Raw genomic sequence first — 21,452 nt, 5'->3', positions numbered from 1 at the left:
TTATGCATACTGGAAAAGACATAATTTAAAGGACTATCTCCAACCTAGATGGAAGGACCCTTATCAGGTACTTTTAACTTGCTCAGGCACAGTGAAACCGAAGGGAATTGACCCTTGGATTAATTTCCACTCACAAAGGGCCCCTGCACTGGATTGGCCTATAAAGAGGACGGCTGACCTCAAAATCACTTTAAAACAACACTCAAACAGAGGAAAAACTACACTCACACCAGGACGAGAAGAAGACGACATCAGCAGTAGACAGCTAGCCCAAGATCCTGGACCTGAGTCGTATGATCATTTATAATGTTTTCTGGACTTCCTGGACGTTTGCATATAAATCAAATATTTTTCTATCATGGGCATAATCCTATGCTAGTTTTAAAAATCAATCCAATTCTTGGGTTTGTAGCCAAGTACCTGTGTCTAGTACTTCTGGGTTACCTTGGTGAATTTCTTCCCTCCAAGGTTCTGATTGGTTGGCCCTTGGGAAATTTATTTTAAAAGAAAAAGTTTATAGTCCTGTTCAGGCCACTACTGATGTTACTAGATGGGATAATTTCACCTGGCCAATTAATAATACCTGCTCTGACCCTGGCCATAAATATGAATTCTCCTTGAAAGTTACTCAAGCTCGATCAGAGCAACAAGCAAATTTCAGCCAAGGAATAAAACCTCCCACAGTTATGGGATGGATTTATGTGGTTAACACCAGGCTATGGTCATTTAAGTTTAAAAGCTCCTCTATGTTGGGAACAAATGAATCATACTAAGGATGATCAGCCTAGTAACATTAGGAAATTAGGCTGGGTGCCTTATGAACAAGGCCTACCTATTCTTACCCTCAGAGACAGTGATTAGTATGGAACTGACTGGGTCAGAGGATCAGAGATTCACTGGGTTGCACCCAATGGAACTCAGTGGATTTGTGGTGCTAATTTATGGCCTTGGCTTACCCCAGGATGGATAGGAAAATGTACCCTGGGATTCCCTTGGAGTCAAGGTCATATATGTAACAATTTAGAGATGACCCCAGCCAATCTACCATTGGTACGAGCCCAATGGGTCAAGAGATCTGTATTATGATGGCATGACCATTTAACAACAATTTTTGTGCCTTCAAGAGGATTGGAGAATGTAATTGGCCATATTGAAGCCTTAACAAAATTCACTCAACAGCCTGTAAATGATAGTTACCAGGCTATTAGCTTACTGAATTCTGAGGTCTCCATGATGAGAAGAGCGGTGCTACAAGACTGCATGGCCCTTGACATCCTTACAGCATCTCAGGGAGGCACCTGTGCCATAATTCAAACTGAATGCTGTGTTTTCATACCTGATGGATCCTCTAATGTAACACGTTTAATGAAGCATATGAAAAATCAGATTTCTGCCTTAAGGGACCCACTCCCTAGTCTTGATGAACTCTTCAAAAACTGGTTAGGCGTAGGAAGCTCTTGGCTTAAATATTTACTTATAACTCTATTAATGTTATTAGCTATGTTATTTGTATTTTGCCCGTTTTACAAGATTGTTGTTTCTTGCATTACCAAATGTGTGACTGAGCCACTGACAAAAATATATGGTTCTGTGTGAGATCAATGATTGCAGTAGTGTAGCTCTAGATATGGGAAGATGCAACAAAAGGGAATTGTTTCCTGGATCATAACAGACTAGTAAATAAGAGAGGTGGTCCAGAGACCTTTGACTATTGTTTACAAGGTCTAGTCTAGTAATAGCACATTGAGTGGGCTATCAGAAAAATCTTCATTAGACCTAGGAATGAGCCTTCCTACCACCGAGGGATGAAATGGTCATGAAATGGCTCCCAAAGCATGGTCGAAATTATGCCCATGAGGGGGCCCTATCAACTACAAATTGACACTTGCCATCTACCTCTACAACGATTAAGTCATATGCTGCTACTGAGCTGCTGATTTTCAACACCTCCCTGAAAGGAGTTCAATGTGGAGAGCTAACACGAGGCACTCTGTGCTCTGAGAAAAAACTGGCAGAACAGGTCTTCAGATAGATATTTTCAGGAGCTGATTTTTTTTTTAATAAATTTATTTATTTATTTATTTTTGGCTCTGTTGGGTCCTTGTTGCTGTGTGGGCTTTCTCTAGTTGCGGTGAGCGGGGGCTACTCTTCGTTGCGGTGTGCGGGCTTCTCATTGCGGTGGCTTCTCTTGTTGCGGAGCACGGGCTCTAGGCGCGCGGGCTCAGTAGTTGTGGCTCCCGGGCTTAGTTGCTCCGTGGCATGTGGGATCTTCTCAGACCAGGGCTTGAACCCAAGTCCCCTGCATTGGCAGGTGGATTCTTAATCACTGCGCCACCAGGGAAGCCCTCAGGAGCTGATTATATGAGCCCAATTCTTGCATCTCCTCATATTTGGAAAAGAACTAAAATCCTTCATGGTGACATCTGCTCCTCATGACTAGCAGAAACCTTCTGCAAAAATATGTGCTTGATTGCATGAACTCCCCCTTCACCAAAATCACATATACTGACCTTCCTCCCTACCTCTTTGAGCAAAGTCTCAGAGCTATCTGAGATGCTGTCTCCTGGGCTGCAGCCCTCATTTTGCCCCAAATAAAACTTAACTCGCAATTCTCACATTATGCATTTTTTTTAAGTTGACCACTTCTTCCATTTGGTGTGGGTTTTAGCATCTGTAAAACAGTTCAGGAAATGTGCATCAAATACTGTTATCTAGGTACTTCAGAGAGGAACTAAAGCAGAGGGCAAGTTGGGAGGGTTCTGTTCTGGAAGGCCGCACAGAGTCCAGCATGGTTACAGAGCCACGGAGAGAGAAAGAAGTGGACAAATCCAAGGGTTTGGGAATGATTAAATGTGGGGATTGAAGGAAGGAGAGAAATCAAGGTTGACACCTGGGGTTATGTCTGAATAACAGGGTAATTAGTGGTGCCTTTATTGCCTCAAGAGCCTGGAGTCGTGGCGGTGGGGTGAGCGTCAGACATGCTCAGCCGGAGGCGCCTGAGAATCGGAGCTGGAGGTGGAGCTCAGGAGGTTATTGGATCGGAAGTCAGCAGTGGCTTCAGGCCTGCATGAGATGTTCGGAGAGGCAGCGAAGGGGTGCAGATTGAAAAGGGATTGGGCCTAGGAATTTGCAAACTCTGCAACGGGAGGGAGGAGCCAGCAAAAGATTGGGTCAGTCCTCCAGCCTCCTTCCTCACTTTGCTCAGGGCTGCATCTCAGGCTGGAGCCCCTCTCCAGGTAAGGCTGGCAGAAGCGTGGGGCACGGGGTGGGCGCTGTCCTGGGGCCCCCTAGCTTTACAACCTGCTCTGTCCCTCACTGGCCCGTGAGAAAGGCACCTTCCTAGGCATCCCTTACCCTGAAACTGGGGACATTAAAATAGTAGTGCCATGAGAAGAAAATGAAGACCAGGAGGAAATGAGGAAGGTCTTAGGTACTAACTTTCAAAACAGAGTCGGGAGGTGAAATTGACAGTGTCTTTTGGAAGCAATGGTATAAGTGAGAGCTTTAGGTCTTAGGGGACCTTCTCCTCCATTCCCTAGATGTGAGGTCTTGAACTTTATCTCCAAAGTATTTCTTAAGAGTATTTCTGACTGGGGATAGATTTGGAAGTAGTAACTTTTTCTGCATTTCCTTCATTGTTAGAACAATTGATTGGACTTCTTTTTTAAACAACAAAAGGAATAACATGTTTACTGTTATAATCATATAAATTTAAGCAAACACATAGCTAGAGAAGTATCTTTGTGTGTGTGTGTGTGAGTGCAAAATGGGGTACTTTTCTACATACTAAACCTTAAATTTCGAATTCTGTATCATGGGCTTTGCTTGAATTCTAGACTCTGAACACAGCTGCACGGGAGACCAAGTCCTGCTCTGCAGAGGACTCATCCTCCTTCCAGGACAAGGACCCTCAGTGGGTGAGCAGTGGTAAAAAACAAAATTCAACCAATTTGAAGGTTGAATTGGACAGCATCCCATCTAGCAACTAGAAGGGTGCTCCCAGCGATTACACAAAATGGAAGGTTTTTAAATAAGAAGAAGGGTGGGACAAGGCAGCCATTAGGGAAAGAAAAGATTATTTTTAGGCCAGATCATCTTTTGAGGAGAAGGGAATGTCAGTTTTATCATGCAGACTGCTTCTTCCTCTGGGGGTCAGGCTATGGAGAGGACCCACATGACAGACGACCTCCTTGGTGCCAGTCAGAAAATTCCAAACTGGTTGGCTAAGATTGCATTTCTGGGGAAGGTGGAAACTGCAAGTAAGTCAAGTATTGAGTCTAGGTTTGGTGTTCTGGGCTTTAGCATAAGTGATGCCATTTGGGGCCTGTGGTTTTTCTTTAGCAGCAGCTAAGACTTGGTAGTTGAGTGGCTTGGTAACTGGAGAAGTGGAGAGGGGTGTGGGAACACACATATTTTACAGTGAAATCAGGGGAATTGACCTTCTGAACACATGAGGAATGATTCTAGGGTGGGAACCCTTAAACTGGAACTTTGGTAGTCTGATATTATTAGCAGAATCCATGACTTTGTCACCACTAGAAATCACAGGTATTTTCGTATTACAGTTTTGCAGGTATCATGAAACAAAGTTTTATACTCTAAGTCAAAATTCAAATATAGTTTAGATCTGCCACTCAATCTTGTTAAATAATAGATTAAGAAGCTCACATATTCTATAGCTCAAATTATTGTTTTGATAACTGTGTCATGCTAAATTCCATTCAGATATGAATGAAAACAAATGTGGTCTCTTTCCTACCCAAGATCCTAGACACCCTGAAATTCTATCCACTCCGGGTTCAGAATCCCTAAATTAAGCTGGACCAAACTTGGCAAGTGTCAGGCCAGGCTTCAGGACCATCAAAAGGGGGTTCGCATTTAGGAAGACTCCAGAGTGTCGACCTAAAATAAAGGCACAACGTGAGAGTTGCGAGTTAAATTTTATTTGTGGCAACATGAAGACTGCAGCCCAGAAGACAGCATTTCAGAGAGCTCTGAGACACTGCTCCAGAGAGGTAGGGGGGAAGGGTCAGTATATATGTGATTTTGGCGAAGGGGGAGTACATGCACTCAAGCACATATTTTTTTGCAGAAAGTTTCTGCTAGTCATGAGGAGCAGACGTCACCATGAAGGATTTTTGTGCTTTTCTAGATATGAGGAGATGAAAGAATTGGGCTTATAAAATGAGCTCCTGAAAATACACAAGTGTCTGAAGATCTGTTCTGCCAGTTTTTCCCAGAGCACAGAGTGCCTCATGTTAGCTCTCCACCTTGAACTCCTTTCAGGGGGTGTTGAAAGTCAGCAGCTCCAGCAGCACATGATTTGATCCTTGTAGAGGTAGATGGCAAGTGCCAATTTGTACTTGACAAGAGGCTTTTAATCAGTGCGGTGATGAGTGCGGCTTTATGCTCTAACAAAATACAGCAGGAGGGCGAAATCTGGAGGCAGGAATCAGGAAGGGTGAGAAACGCTGAGCAATTCACGCACCCAAGGCATTGCGGGTGGGGAGGGTTGGCGGGTGGTTAATGTTTTGATGTGCCTTTTAATCGTGTGATTCTTACTCATCTTGTACGACTTTAGGCTGTGTGAAGTAGTTCGAAATGGTGTCACAGTGGCCAATGGGCGCCTCCATGATGATTATTCTTAAACAATCGATGTTAGACTGTGAGTGTTTAAGTGTGGCATTTTAGGAGTGTTAATGTGGGTACGGAATTTGTTTGGTAAGGTCCAAGGAGAGACATCACTGGAACAGGAGCCACTGATGTAGTTAAGACCCCCTCAGCCCCACCCAGGGCTTAACTGGTACTCCCTATTGGCTGCTCCTTACAAATGAGACCACTGGGCTGAGCAGCTGGAAGGCTCCTGTCTGGGGACTGAGTCTGTGCGGCTGGAGGCTCTGTGACTTCCTGCTCACCCTAGTCTTAAGACCCGTTGTTTGGGGGCGCCACTCGTGAGTGCTGCCTCCTTCCGGATCCCTCTTCTGTCTTACTTGCATGACTAACTTACGGTGCGTGTGTGATTGTGTGCAATGAATGTGATCTCGGGTGGCCTCAACCTGCAGTGGCTTGAAGCGGGGTTTCAGTCCCCCGCCAGAGATTGAGGTCAGGTCGCAGCGGTGACAGCACCGAACCCGAGCCACTAGACCAGTGGTCAGTGACAAGGCCCTGGCCCTTTTGACTTTGCAGAAAAAGAATTTCCACAAAGACGGAAAGTAGTGAAACAAGTAAAGTATTTATTAGGAGGAAAAAGAGTACAGTACCTGTGGATAGACACACGGGCGGACTCAGAGACAGAGAGAGAGAGAGAGTCGCCCCCTTGTGGCAGTTTAAATCACTTATATGGGAGATTTCTTCCGGGTTTCCTTTGGCTAATGATTTTGATTTGCCTTGTTCAAAGTCCCTATTTGGTATATCTCAGGATCCTCCCATGTATGTGTGCACATCTCTTAGCCAAGACGGATTTCACCAAAGAGGCCTATGGGGAGAGTTGGCATCACTTACTATGGGGTGGAGCCCCCTCCCTTTTGACCTCCAGGGAGCCTTTCTGCACATGTGTAGCCAGGAAGGTCTCCTGACTTCAAGAATGAGAAATATGTGGTCTCTTATCTTCTCTCTGGGCAGGGCCCGGCCTTCTCTCTCAATTGTCCTGTTATTCTCCTCTTGGAGTATCGGTCCACAGGGAAAGAATCTCCAACCGTTTGCCCAGGGGGCCCATCTGTCTCCTGCCTCAAATGGAGCAAATCATATATTGAATTTGGCTGTGTTTCGTAGTCTCCAATTCCGGGACTCACCTGGCCTTCCTGCAAGGCCGGGCCACCATAAACCAATTTCCCCTTAATCAGGGGTGGAAAACAGCTTGCTCTGATTTTCTTGGCTTGTGACTGCCATCACTTCATATGTTTATTATCTACTTGCATTTCCTCTATGCTGAATTAACTTTTCAGAATAGCCAGCCTGTTCTTAGTGTGATGTGTTTTTTTTTCTGAATTTGCTGGCGGTTTTGTGGACTCCCTTTTCTCGAGAGAAAGAACAGTTCATCTTCCCACCCCGCTCTCTGTGACCACCCAGCGTTTGACATTACTGTATACTTTTCACATTTTAATTACCCAAAAGGTCTAACAGTTCCTGCTGCCCCTCTCAAGGTGGACAGGGGGGATATTTGGCCCAGAACTGGCCATCATCAGCTTTCTCCAACACTGGAACCAGTTTTGTTAGCATTCCCTTGACTGCTAAAACTGAGCATGTTTTTATCTGTTTACTGCCCATTCTCATTTCTGTGGTTTTTTGTCTATTTACAAAAACGGGACTGTCCTATCTGCATTTTCTGCAGCTTGTTTTTCCTCTGCTATATCCAGGACATCCCTAACCAGTGCATTGTGTCTCTGATATAGTCACTAATAGTCACCTACCTCTGACTCCTCAGTGGGCATAGGGCTTCTTTGGCTCAATCCTTCTCTTATTAAAGGGCATTGATTTCTGAGTTTTTGTCACAAAAAGCTCAGTGCTAAACCTTTTTTTGTGTACTGTTAAGTCTAGGTGGTGTAGATTCTCGAGGGGAGAGTATATGTATTGTTTCTGATTTTAATAGGTGTTCCAAGTTCCTGAAACGTTATAACCATTCCCACTCCAGATGGGTAAAATGATCCTATTTATTTCAATTATAGCCACAGTTTCTGGGTTTGGGCAACTCTTCAGGTTTAGTATTCATTGCTTTCCAATTCCCTCTTTTTTAAATTTTAGTTTATCAATTTACATAAACTTTTACTATAAGAAACATTAATGATTTTTGTGGTGATTTAGAATTTGTTATTCTCTCTTCTGTGAAATACTTCCCTGTTTTAGCTTTTTTGCAGTTCACAACTCTTTAATGAAAACTGTCTGTTCTATATGGTTAAATGGAAAGTTCTGGACATGGAACCTTTTATTAAATGTTGAGCATTTTATTGACTTTTCTTTATACTCATCTGACGAGGACTTTGTGTTTGTTTTTACTTTTTGGATCAATATTTGATTATTTTACAGTTTTGCTAGGATATTTATTTCATCTAGATTTTTTTCTATATTACTATACATTTGCAAATTTATCTTTTAAAATCCTCACACTGCGTCCTTTTTCATGCTTAACTTTGCACATTGTAATTTTCTTCTCTTTAAGGAAAATTCTTACTTGGTTTTTGATTTTATTCTTTACAGCTTTCTTTTAAATTTCTACTTTTATCGCAACCTTTTGTCTTTTCTTTGTCTTAGCCATGTTGTTTGGAGCACAAAGATATTTATATTTGGAGATTACTGTAACTGAAAATTTTTTCTTTGCTTCATTTCATACTCTTGACCTGAATTATGCTTTATTGGTCAGTACTACCTTCTTTGTGCTTTATTTTTGTCAGCATTTATCTGTACAACTTTGCCCTTATTTTCAGTTTTCCTTGGTATTTTGCTTTAATAGTATTTGTAGGACATATAGAGCAGTTTTGTTACTGAACGGAACTTGGGTTCATTCACCTAACACACAGCAGTCAATCTACTGACACTGGGTTGTGGTGAAGGAAAGAACAGCATTTATTTGCAGGGCACCAAGCAAGGAGTATTCTAGGTAGCTAGTGCTCAAAGGACCTGAATTCCTTGCTTGGCACCCTGCAAAAAAACACTGTACTTTTCCTTCACCACAGCCTGGTGTCAATAGATTGACTTTGTTGCAAGCGAACCTGAGTTCAATTATGTAACAATTTTGGTGACCATGAAAGGACCACAATCCCAGCTGGGTGTCTTGACTGTGGCACATTGGTCCCTGACAGGAGGTGGCTCTAAGATTCTGTCCAACAGCTTTCTGAGCACCTTTGTCTCAGGGACAGCCCTTAGCATCTGCCACCACCTGGGTGTCGATGGTCCTCAGTGCTTTCACGGTGAAGGAAACAAAGCACTTGCTTGAGATGTCTCTGCTAAATAGCAGAGCTCATGTGTGATGGAACCAGGGTAATTTTTGTTTAGGCGCTTGGCTCTGTCTGTGGCAGGGCATTGATTTGGGGGATTTTCTGTATTGGACTAAGGAATCTGTAACCTTGAGAGCTGCCTTGTGTGTGTTTGCTTGCTGGCCTCCTTGATATTTGACAGCAAGAGCTGTGAAAAACTAAAGATGGGTAATCAGAGCTCTGTTCCATCTTGTAGCCTCTTAGGGTATATTCAGCAGAACTGGGAAATTTTTAGTTATGCACCTCTGAAAAGAAAAAAATAATGGTGTTCTATAGCAACATTCCTTGGCCTCAGTACTCTTTAGGATCTGGAGAACACTGGCCCCCAAAGTCTCTCTAAATTATGACACTACCTTTCAACTAGAACTATGCTGTGAAGGGGGAGTAGAGTATATAATGTGAAAATGCGATGATGTTTCTTAGGAAGAGCCTTTTATACTATTGTATCAAAGTGAACCTATTCAGAGAAAAATGTATCATGCATAGAATTATGATACACAAAGGAGTTTCTTCCAGTAAGGTGATATTAAAAGCTTTACCAGGTTCTCAGAAATCAAGAGACAAGGAATTAATTCAACAAATAAATGCTCCTAGAGTTCTGCCACCACTACCCCTGTATGGTAGGCAGAATGGGGAAGCAACCACCAGGCTCCTATATTCCACAGTAGCCAACTCACCCCCACCTGCTCTGGCAGGAGCTGAGGAAAACAGACTGGTGTCCTTCTTGTACCTGACAAGGCACCAATTTTGGCCAGGGAACTACTATTGTTCAGGCAAAGCATTTCCCACTGAGGCAGATTCCTATTGGAGGAATAAATGCCCAAGATCAGCCAGCAGGATTCATGTGGATACACTCTCCCTTTTCAACCTCAGATTTGTTTAATTGGAAAAATAATATACCAACCTATTGGGAAGACACTACCAGGATGGAAAATCTATTCTATTCTCCATCTTGGCCACCCACAACCCAAACTGGGCTGACGTTCAGAGTTTGCTAACTCTCCTGTTGGCTGAGGAAGAGAGGAGGATGGTGATAGAAAAGGCTAGAGAAGAGGCAGATAGAATGCATGCTTCTGCCCCTAACAAACCCATCCAAGCACCAGCAGCAAATGCAATTCCCACCACAGATCCAGGAAGGGATGAGAATGACATAGATGAGATAAAGCTCAAAATGAGCATTACACGGAGTGCATCTTAGCAGGGCTCCGAAAGAGAGAGCTAACACAGGAGGTTTCATAAGGTGCAAGGAGTGTGCCAACTGCCACAGGAGAACCCCTGAGTCTTTGGAGAGAATGTATAGGGCGTATTGCCAAAATATAGATGTGGATGCCGGTAATCCAGAGAATTTCACGTTGGGTAATCAGACCTTACGGCTCAGACTGCCCCAGCTGCAGAACGTAGAAGGGCTTTTTGGCCGGCCCATATCTCATTTGGTAGAAATTGCTTTCAGTTTTTCACAGTCGGGAGGAAATACAGACCAAAAAGAGACCCGTTAAATGAAGCAGCAGATGGCCCTTTTGGAGGTGACACTCATGGGAGAAAGGGAGAACAAGACATCTGAGCAGAGGGTAAGATCCCAGGAGAGTGAAGGGTGACCCCCAGAAAGGAGACCCCAAAAGGGGACATGTTCAAGTGGGTCCCCAGCAGTGCCTATTGTAAGCCAAGAAGGAAATTTGCCCCAGCTCAAAAAAGAAACTGGAGGAGGAGGAAAAAGCATTGTTCATGCTGTGGATAAACGAAAGTGACAGAGTGAGGAAGGCCTGGCAGGGAGTCTGCTTGGGGAAACAGGCTCCTTCCCACTTCCCAAGAGGAGCCTCCCGTAACCCACCCGTGGGAAACTAACAAATTGACTTTCTGATTGTTACTGGAGCCACTTGCTCTGCTTTGGACACTCGATTAACTAGTTAACCCAAAAGAGCGCAATGGCGAGAGGAGTGTCCAGGAAGCCTCTCCAAAAACTGCTTGTGCAACCTCTCGACTGTCAGATTGAGGTACTAACTTAAAACACAGTTTTTTGTACATGCCAGAGTGCCCAGTCCCATTGCTGGGGTGAGACTTATTAAGTAAATAAAATACTAAATTGACTTTCACACCTGGACAACTGGATATAGAGGTACCCCCGGAACAAGCCTGTGCCTTGCAGGCAGCGCTCTTCTGTTAAGGTATGGAGGAGTCACCACCAGCATTCATTCCTGAAGACATCTTGCAACAGGGAAGCCTGGGACCATGGGTTACTGTAGGCCAGGGAGAGCCATTAGGGCTGTAGAGTAAAGGTGAAACTGAAGCCAGACACTCAGCCTCTGAGCTTAAGGCAATACCCCTTAAAGGAGCAAGCAAAAGAGTGATCCAGGCTTTTATAATTGCCTGTTTGAAATGCAAGCTTATTTGCCCCCCTGTCACCATATAATGCTCCCATCCTGCCTTTAAGGACCTACAAGCCATAAATCAGATAGTGGAAGATATTCACCCTGTTGTCCCAAATCCCTATATTCTGCTCATTGTCTTACTCGGAGACATTTGTTGGTTCACTGTGCTAGGCTCAACAGAGTCTCTTTCTGTGTCCCTGGGAGTCCTAAATCCCAAGAGTCATTTGCACTTGAATGGGAAAATCTAGAAAACAAAAGCAAGCAACAATACTGCTGGACAGTATTGCAAGGACTTTAAACCCCACCCCACCCCATGTTGTTCATGAAAGTGCTAGCTAAAAACGTAATGGAGCTCCAGCTACAGGAGGGAACTCTGCTCACATATGTGGATACCTTCACAACTAGCAAGGTGAAGAACTCTGGTAAAAACACTGGGACTACTTTAAATTCTCTGGCCAAATGACACTATAAAGTCTTAGGGAAACAAGCCCAAATTTCCCAACCATCTGTGAAATATCTAGGATTCAAACTGACAAAAGGCCAGAGGAATTTGCTCCAGGACTGCCGGCAGACAGTAGCCTGGGTGACGGTGCCCACCACCCAAAGACAGTTGCGTGGGTTCCTGGAATGGCAGGATTCTGCTGCATTTGGATCCCCAACTTAAGTTAATAGGTAAGCCACTGTATGAGGCCCTGAAAGGGGCTGACAATAAGCCCTTAGTGGGGACAGGAGAATGTCAAAGACCTTCCAAACAATGAAGAAAAAACTACTGACTGCCCCTGTTCTGGGTTTGCCAGATTTGAAAAAGCCATTTGATCTTTTTAAACATGAAAAACAAGTAGTGAGACTGGAGGCATTGACGCAGAATCTGAGAAGCACAAAATGCCCAGTATCCTATTTCTCAAAGACTTTGGACATTATAATCCAGAGATGGTCAACATATTTGAGTGTCATAGCTGCTCCTCGAGATTTGTTGCAAGACGCAGAGGATTTCACTCTAGAACAGCCAAGCAGGGTGCCTTTGTCCCACTATGTGCTGCCACTGTTGGAACAAAAGGATGGATATTGGCTCACATCAGGCCACCTGGGAGGATATCAGGCCATTTTACTTGATAATCCTAATGTGATTCAAAAGGCTGTGTCTTCCTTGAACCCAGCCACACTGCTCCCCACCCCTTTGGGTGGCCCATGCTTGCAGGCCCATGTATGATTTATGCAGATCATTGAGCAGCTGCTCAGACTTGATTAATGTTGGCGAGATCCAGACTTGGAGGTGTTCACAGATGGAAGTAGCTTCATGGACCCCCAACACTAAAAAACCAGATACTCATAGGTAACCCTTCAGGAGATCCTAGCAGCAGAAGCTTTGTCATCAGGTACCTTGGCCCAATAGGCTAAAATTATTGCCCTTACTTGACTTTTACATCTCAGTGAAGATAAGAAAGTTAACGTCTATACTGACTCAAAATATGCCTTTTTAGTTGTGAATGAACATGGGGCAATTTGGAAAGAGAGATTGCTCACTTCTGAAATAAAAGAAATCAAACATGCCCTCAAGAAGTTTTGAAACTGCTAGACACAGTGCTCAAGCCAAAGGAGGTGGCAGTGGTGCATTGCCCAGTACAGCCAGGACGAAAACACCTTTGGTTATAGTTCTGTTCCTAAGTATACACCTGACCCAATTTAGCCTGACATACTCACCTGAGAACTTTGAAAGTTCACAGAATTGGGATTTGATTTTACCCTTCTAGGATCAAATGGTAAATGATCAAAGAGTGTTTTCAATTCCTGAATATCTAATGGAGGAAATAATTGGATCAATATACCTGAGCACCGATTATGTGTATCCAGTGGATTCAGGACTACATTTAAAGACCAAATACGCAAAGGACAATTCAAAGAATATTACGAAAATGTAAGATTTGTGCTAAAAATAATTCCAGCACTGGCACTCCCCCACCCTGCATGGAGTCCAAGTTAGAGGGGAGAGCCTGAGAGAAGTTTGGCAAGTAGACTTTACAGTCATGCCCAAAGTTAAAGGAAACTTTCACTATGTACTAGTGATGACGGACACCTTTATAGGCTGGCTAAAAGCATTCCTTTGCTAGAGTGAAAAAAATTCAGAGGTAGTAAAGGTCTTGCTCCAGGAGATAATTCCTAGATTTGGGCTACCCAGCTCAATTCAGAGTGAGAATGGAGGTGCCTTTGTTGATAATGTGATTCAGGAGGTATCTAAAATATGTGGAATATAATGGAATTTGCACGCATCTTGGAGGCCTTGATCGACAAGAAGCACACCTTAAAAATGATGATAGCTAAAATCTGCCAAGAAACTAATTTAACCTGGGATAGAGTGTTGCTGGTTGAACTGCTTAGAATTAGAATGGGTCCTAGAAGTAGACTCCAAGTGAGTCTTTATGAAATATTGTATGGGAGACCCGTCCTCTATTCTGAGCAGTTTGGTGGCCAGACGTCTGACCAAAAGGTAAAAGAAGTAGACACTGTAAGATACGTGCAAACACTGGGGTTAGTTTTAAATGCTGTTCTTAAATTTGCTATTAAAAAAAATGATGATTCCCACAGATGTCCCCCTCCAGTGTTTTATTTATTTTTTATTAATTAATTAATTAATTTATTTATTTATTTTTCTGGCCAGGAATATCATCCATTTATTCATTCTACAAATGGGATATGTAAGCAAAACAAGTACATATAAATCCTTGCATTCTTGGAATTTGTACTGGTGGAATGGATGGAAGACAGGCAATAAATAATAAACAGAGCAAATAAGTAAAATATATGACATACTACATGGTGATAAGTGCTACAGAAAAAAAACAGCAGAGTCAGCAATACTGGGAAGCAGGAAGTGGTTTGTGGTTTTAAATAGGGTAGTTGGGTGAGCTTTATTCAGACAGCAATATTTAAGGAAACGTTTAAAGCAGGTGCACATACAACCGGGTGGGTGTCTGAAGGAAGAGCACAGATAATGGCATCTGCCTCTAGTGGATCAGGTGGCCAATGCCAAGGTCCTCAAGCAGGAGGTGCCTGTTAAACAGGAGAAAGATCAAGGAATCCAGAGTGAACAAGGGAAGACTAATAGGGAACAATGCCAGAAAGACAGAAGTGCCTCAAGTGTTTTAGACCTGGAGACTGGGTGCTCTTCATAATGTGGAAGGATGTATCCCCAAAGAACCAACTCCAGCCACGGTGGGTGGGGCCTTACCAGGTTCTGCTAGTAACTTGCTCATCTGTTAAATCAACAGGAGTCAAGCCGTGGATCTGCTGCATACGGTTGAAGCTGGCTTCTGACCCAACTACAAGTCCACAGTCCTCGGCAGTTACAGAAAAGACAACCACAATGCTGACTGAAAGCCAGTGCTCCTTCCTACAAGTCTAGACTGGGGCTTCAGTTAAAATTAAAGAAAGTATCTTAGATAAGTAGTGAATGACTTGTGGCCATTCATAATAACATTTGTAATTGGCTGGAGCATTTTTCTGATTTATTATTTGCTTAGATCCCTTTGCTTGCTTCTTGATTCATGTAATCATTGTACCTGTGATTATATTGCAGTCAATCAAACCTGTAATTTGTTGTGATATTACATAACGCTTGCTCTATTTTAATTTAACCCTTGTGATAATAGGGTTAATACCAAAGTTTAGGGTTACTGCTATTTTCCCAGACAAGCTGTTGGCCTGAACTCTAATGATGCCTCTTGCTTTTCTTTACTGTCTCATCCCACTGGTGTCTGCTGCTTCCTGGGAGGAAAATACTCTCATTAGGTTGTCTCAGAGTTTAGCCAGAAGTAGTAATTTAAGTAATTGTTGGATATGTCATTTGAAATCTGAAACCATCCAGGAAAACTATGTCCCATTTGTGATCCCTGTAACTGAGTTTTATACTGTGCCAGAACCCATAACCTACTATAATCTTCCTCCTTCAGGCCTCACATTCCAAGTTAATCTAATTCAGGCAATTCAGAATATGCCAACACCTTGCTTCAACCTGTCTGAAGTAATTTCCATTGGAGGGCAAGTTACTACAGGTCCCCCGCGTTCCCTCGATTTTCTCCTGAAAAAATGTGATGACCAAAATCCCGTGAATTGTACACTTGACAAATGTGTAAGGGCTAAAAATGACACGAATTTATGCCAGAAAGCCAGACAAGTTGGATATCATGTAAACGGAATATGGAAGGCTTGCAGTGGCACTGACCCCTGGCTTGATAACATAATCTCTGAACTCCCCAAAAATGAAAGAATTGATGACACTACCATGGGAGGTATAACTTGCTCCCCTCCAGGATATATCTTTGTCTGTGGCACAGGGAGTGACTCACCAACTCAAGGATGGGCATTTCGCTGCTTAGACAGCTGGGAAATTGAAGGGTCATGCCTACTGGGATATTTTAGGATCCCTTTCTCCTTGCACAGCGTGGAGAGCATCACTTCCCTCTCTAAATCAAACACACATCTTAAAAGAGAGATATTGGAAGGGTATGAGGACAATATAGGACAAAGTATTTTTGGCAGCTCCATACCATCTTCCAGACTTTATGTCAATAGAGATATGATTCATAACCTATCTGACACAATTGGGCAAATTGCTGAGGACATAGCTAAAAGTATTGCAGCCCAACAAACATCTTTGAACTCATTGGCTCGAGTGGTCCTGGATAATAGAATAGCCCTTGACTTCCTGTTGGCAAAACAAGGAGGAGTATGTGCAGTGGCTCATACCACATGCTGTACATACGTCAATACCTCTGGAGAAGTTGAAACCCGAGCCAACAGAATAATTCAAAAGGCTACCTGGTTACAGGATGTACGTAAAGAGGACATGCACCAGGACTTATTTTCCTGGGTACTATCTGGAATAGGGGGACTCTTTTGAGTACTGTTCCAAGGCTCCATTTGATCATCATCCTCTTTTCAATGTGTTTATTAATTTTCAAATATTTGTCCAGATGCTATGGCAAAGTGGTCAAAGAGAGAGATAATGTGTTCATAATGCAAAATACTTATGCTAGGCCTGGGACTTGAGAATTCTTTGAAAACAAGGTCCAAGTCTTTCTCTCCTCTAATCCTGAAGAATTGACATCGCCCCTGTTCAGCAGGAAGTAGCCAGAGCGGTCGTCGCCCCATTCCCCTCAGGATTGAGGATTATCGAAGAGAAGAGGGAACTGAAACGGAGTAGGAACCTGCAGGGCCTTCCTGGGTATAATCCCCTCTTGTCCCCACTTCTTGTTTGTAGAAAAAGCTTGAGTTTTTGAGGCCTTCCCAGAGTTCTAAAGAGCAGACTCAAGCAGTTAATGATTACAGAAGTGAGGAAATGCAGAAACAAAGGAAAAGCAATCAAGCAAGAAAAGTTCAGCCATAAAACAGAATCATGGGACTCCTAGTTCCTCCTCAAGGGATATAGATAACAATCTGATGCAACGTATCTCTGAGTTGTTTTACAGAAACCAAGACCCCATGATGAAACCTGATGACCACAGCTAAGGAGACCTAGGCAAGTTGGAGCCAGAAGAGTGATGATCAAGATGCCAGATATCACTTTGTTGCTTAACACCCAACCAATCAGAAGAATCCATGAGCTAATTACATGCTTAAGACCCTTATCCTTAATTTTAGTCTTTAAAAACACTTGCCTGAAAGCCATCAGGGAGTTCAGGTCCTTTAAGCATTAGCTGCCCATTCTTCTTGCTTGGCACCCTGCAAATAAATGCTGTACTTTCCTTCATCACAACCCTGTGTCAGGAGATTGACTTTGCTGTGCCTCAGGTGAGCAAACCAAAGTTTGGTTCAGTAAAACCTGTGTTTCAATTGGGAGAGCTCAGTGGTTTTTCTTAATGATTTTTCAGTTTTTATGAATGTTAGGAGCACTTTCAAGCATACAAAAGAGTAAACTCTCATACCCATCACACAGATTCAAGAACAAGCATCTTCTTCATTTACCTCATGTATTTTTTTTTTTTTTTTGCTGAATTTTTTTTTTTTTTTGCCGTACGTGGGACTCTCACTGTTGTGGCCTCTCCCGTTGCAGAGCACAGGCTCCAGACGCGCAGGCTCAGCGGCCATGGCTCATGGGCCCAGCCACTCCGTGGCATGTGGGATCCTCCCGGACCGGGGCACGAACCCGTGTCCCCTGCATCGGCAGGCAGACTCTCAACCACTGCGCCACCAGGGAAGCCCTTGCTGAAATATTTTAAAGTAAATCCCAGACATCATGCCATTTCACCCTTAAAAACTTCAGTACCTATCTCTTAAAACATAAGGATGTTTTCTCAAATAATCACAATATTATTATCCCAGTTAATAATATTAGGGAATATCATATTCCCTAATTTTTTTTTTTTTTTTTTTTTGCGGTACGCAGACCTCTCACTGCTGTGGCCTCTCCCGTTGCGGAGCACAGGCTCCGGACGAGCAGGCCCAGCGGCCATGGCTAACGGGCCCAGCCGCTCCGCGTCATGTGGGATCTTCCCAGACCGGGGCACGAACCCGCGTCCCCTGCATCGGCAGGCGGACTCTCAACCACTGCGCCACCAGGGAAGCCCCTTCCCTAATATTTAATACTCAGTCCATATTCAAAATTTCTTGCTCTTCAACAACTGATTTATTCAATCCAGGATCTAAATAAGGGGCACACAATTCTCTCCATCTGCTAAAGTAGAACAACACCTTATTCCCCAAGGCATTAAAGTATTGGAGCCCTGTTGAAAGTGCTATCCAGTGGACTTTTCCTGTCGCTTCCTCATAGTCACCTGGACAGCTTCAGGTACAACTCCTGTTTTTAAATAGTTTGTTCCATTTAGAGGGATAAAACTAATACTGATCACTTTTTTATTAGTAGTCATTTTTATGCTTTCTCTTTTGACTTTTTCTCTGACTTAAGATCTTTAGTGTACATTTTTTCTTCACTTCCCGCCACTCATAAATTGAGTTATTTTATCATAAGTGAATGCTAAATTTAAGGCTTTTTAATAACCACTATAGGTTTTTAATGTAGTTAATGTAGTAAATTATGTTTATAAATTATTTGCTTTTAAACTTCTTGCATTTTTTTAATGTGGTAAAGTATACATAACACAAAATTTACCACAACTATTTTTAAGTATACAGTTCAGTGGCAATAAATATATTCCCATTCATGAAACCATCACCACCACCCATCTCACAAGTTTTCCATCTTTCCAAACTGAAACTCTACCCATTAAACACTATCTCCCTATTCCCCTCCTCCCCCCAGCCCCTGGTAATACCATTCTATTTTCTTTCTCTCTGAAGTTGACTATTTTAGGTACCTCATATAAGTGGACTCACACAATACTTGTCCTTTTGTGACTGGCTTATTTCACTAGCATAATGTCTTCAAGGTTCATCAATGTGGCAGCATGTGTCATATTTTCCTTCCTTTTTAAGGCTGAATAATACATTGTACATATATAACACATTTTGCTTATCCATTCATCCTGTGAAGGACACTTGGGTTTCTTCCACCTTTTGGCTAATGTGAATAATGCTGCTGTGAACATGGGTGTACAAATAAATAACTTAGTCCCTGTTTTAAATTCTTTGGAGTATATATTCAGAAGTGGAATTGCTGGAACATATGACAATTTTATAGTTAATTTTTTTAGGAACTCCCTTATTTTCCATAGTGATTCTCTTTGCACTCTTGAATAAACCAACTCAATCTTGGTGTATCTTTTTAAATAACTGTTGAGTTTGATTTGCTATTATTTTTTAAAGATTTTTGCATCTCTACATATTTCTGAGTTGTTTTCCATGGTCCTCTGGTTTGTTATTGAAGTTAGCTAGCCTTCTGGAGCATATTGAAATATTCCCTTTTTTGCTGTTCTCTAGAGGAGTCTGGGTACTACTAAGATAAAAGTTGTGTCTCAATTTTCAAGTTTAATTATGAAAGTTTGATAATATTCATGTTTTGTTTATCTGTGCCTCCCCTTTTTGTTCATAGTGTTATTTATTTGTACATTTTTTTCTAGCTAGGTCAATGCCACCCAGAGGTTCAATGTTTTCAACTTTCTGGGTCCATTTTGTTTGTTTGTTTCTCTCGCTATTTAACTCAATTTTCACCTATTCTACTTTTCTAATATTTTAAGTCTATAAATTTCCCTTATTTTACCACTTTTACCACAAGTAATTATTATGATTGATATCCAGTATTTTCAAATTTCCCTTATTTTTGGCTGATGAGTTATTGTAGAATTTAAATAACTGTATCTTTTAATATTTAAATACCAAACATAGAAACCTTTATCTTTTAATTTTGTGCTCTCTTAATTTTTCCTGGTTCAGTTTTTATGCAATGAGAAATTTTGAACTTCTTGATTGTAAGTATACATCTTTCCTTTGCCCTCACATTAATGTTGTGTTAGCTGTTCCTATGAGTCTTACATCACAATCTTTTTTTTTTAACATCTTTATTGGGGTATAATTGCTTTAATCACAATCTTTTTGTAATAGAGTAAGTTCCCTACATACAAACGAGTTCCATTCCGAGAGCACATTGTTAAGTCCAATTTGTTCATAAGTCCAACCAAGTTAGCCTAGGTACCCAACTAACACAATCAGCTATATAGTACTGTACTGTAATGGGTTTATAATACTTTTCACACAAATAATACATAAAAAACAAACACAAAAAATAAAGAAAACATTTTTAATCTTACAGTACAGTACCTGGAATTGTACAGTAGTACAGTACAACAGCTGGCATACAGGGACTGGCATCGAGTAAACAGGCAAGAAGAGTTACTGACTGGAGGAAGGAGAGGAGGTTGGAGATAGTAGAGCTGAAGGATCATCAGCAGTAAGTGGTGGAGGGCAAGCTGCAATTTCACTCATACCTGACATTGATGGCACAGGTTCTGTTTCCTTGCAGGATTTGATTCTATCTGCTTGCTTGAAAAAACAATCCCATGATGTCTGAGTAGTAGCTCTTTTTTTCTCTCGTCATGTATGACACAGTAGCACTGGATTGCATTCTGAATGGCTGCTTCAACCTTCATGTACCATTCTATGTTCGGGTCCTGTGCCTCCTCAAATAAAGAAAATCCCCTTGCCTTTTCTTGTGTCATGAATCTCTTTGGTTCTTCAGTTACTTCTTCCTCTTGTCTCTCTTCGTCCTTTCTCTGGGCCTCCAGTTCCATCAGGTCTTCATTAGTAAGGTCCTTGTGTTGCATGGCAAGGAGTTCAATGAAGTCGTGCTCTTGCAGATCTAGCTTGAAATAAAGATACTGTGCTACTGTACTCTATACAGTACTGTACAGTAAAGTACACAAAAGCACAACCACTTGTAGAGGGTGCATGCACGTGACAATGTACACAACACATGTGAACTAACTTACGTGATTGGACATGCAAATACATGTTCATATCTTTGAAAGTTAGCAACTTGAAGGTTCATATGTAGGGGGCTCACTGTAGTCTCTAAAGTTCCATTTTCCAGGCTTCAGCATTGCAGGTAAGATATACTGATTCTTAAAAAATTAATAAAGTTAATTTTTTAGAGCAGCTTAGGTTTACAGCAAATTGAGTGAAAAGTATAGAGAATTCCCATATACTCCAAGTCCCTACACAAGCACAGCCCATCCTACACAAGAATCACGTTCGTTACAAGCAGTGAACTTACATGATACATCTTTTTTTTTTTATATTTATTTTTTTATTTTATTTTATTTTTTTTTAAAAAAGAATATTCATTTATTTTTAATGACTTATTAGAACAAATACCTATAGATATCATTATATATATGATATATAAATTAATTATACAATATATCATGTATTAATTATTAAAACATACTCTGGTAAATATTATATATTCAATATGAAACAGGAGGAAAGGGGGCAGGGCACAACCTTTAAAAGAATTACATAGCCCGAGGACACAACATAAACTGATTAGAACAAAATAGGTCCAAGATGGCGGACGAGTCTACTTCCACTAGACCTTGAGCCTCAGTATACACTCATTGTAACACATCAGCAAGCTAAGCGACACACCCACCGGTGCCACGACAGTTCCAAGGATGACCATTAAGGTCAAAAAGTGGGCGGTGGCTCAATTCCTAGAAATCCCCACCCC

At 42.0% G+C, this 21,452-nt stretch overlaps 2 protein-coding genes across 3 annotated transcripts in view; both read left to right on the top strand.

Moving 5' to 3' along the window:
• Window positions 1–17,087, top strand: part of PATJ (PATJ crumbs cell polarity complex component) — a 405,040-nt gene extending 387,953 nt beyond the window's left edge. For both annotated transcript variants that reach the window (XM_049696976.1, XM_049696961.1), the window contains one exon: window positions 14,177–17,087. In XM_049696976.1, coding sequence (XP_049552933.1) covers window positions 14,177–14,221 — 45 coding nt within the window. In that variant the 3' untranslated portion in view covers window positions 14,222–17,087. The remainder of the gene's footprint in view (window positions 1–14,176) is intronic.
• Window positions 15,045–17,087, top strand: LOC117197349 (endogenous retrovirus group V member 2 Env polyprotein-like). The gene has a single exon (XM_033408994.2). It carries the CDS (start codon window positions 15,045–15,047, stop codon window positions 16,230–16,232), a length of 1,188 nt encoding a protein of 395 aa, XP_033264885.1. The 3' UTR covers window positions 16,233–17,087.
• Window positions 17,088–21,452: the final 4,365 nt, after the last annotated feature.

This window comes from Orcinus orca, chromosome 1 (assembly GCF_937001465.1).
Source record: "Orcinus orca chromosome 1, mOrcOrc1.1, whole genome shotgun sequence".
NCBI classification, from domain to species: Eukaryota; Metazoa; Chordata; class Mammalia; order Artiodactyla; family Delphinidae; genus Orcinus; species Orcinus orca.
This window is presented reverse-complemented; position numbering and strand designations above follow the sequence as displayed.

Coding starts and splice junctions, on each gene's coding strand:
- LOC117197349 (XM_033408994.2), top strand. CDS start 15,045: ATGATGCCTCTTGCTTTTCTTTACTGTCTCATCCCACTGGTGTCTGCT.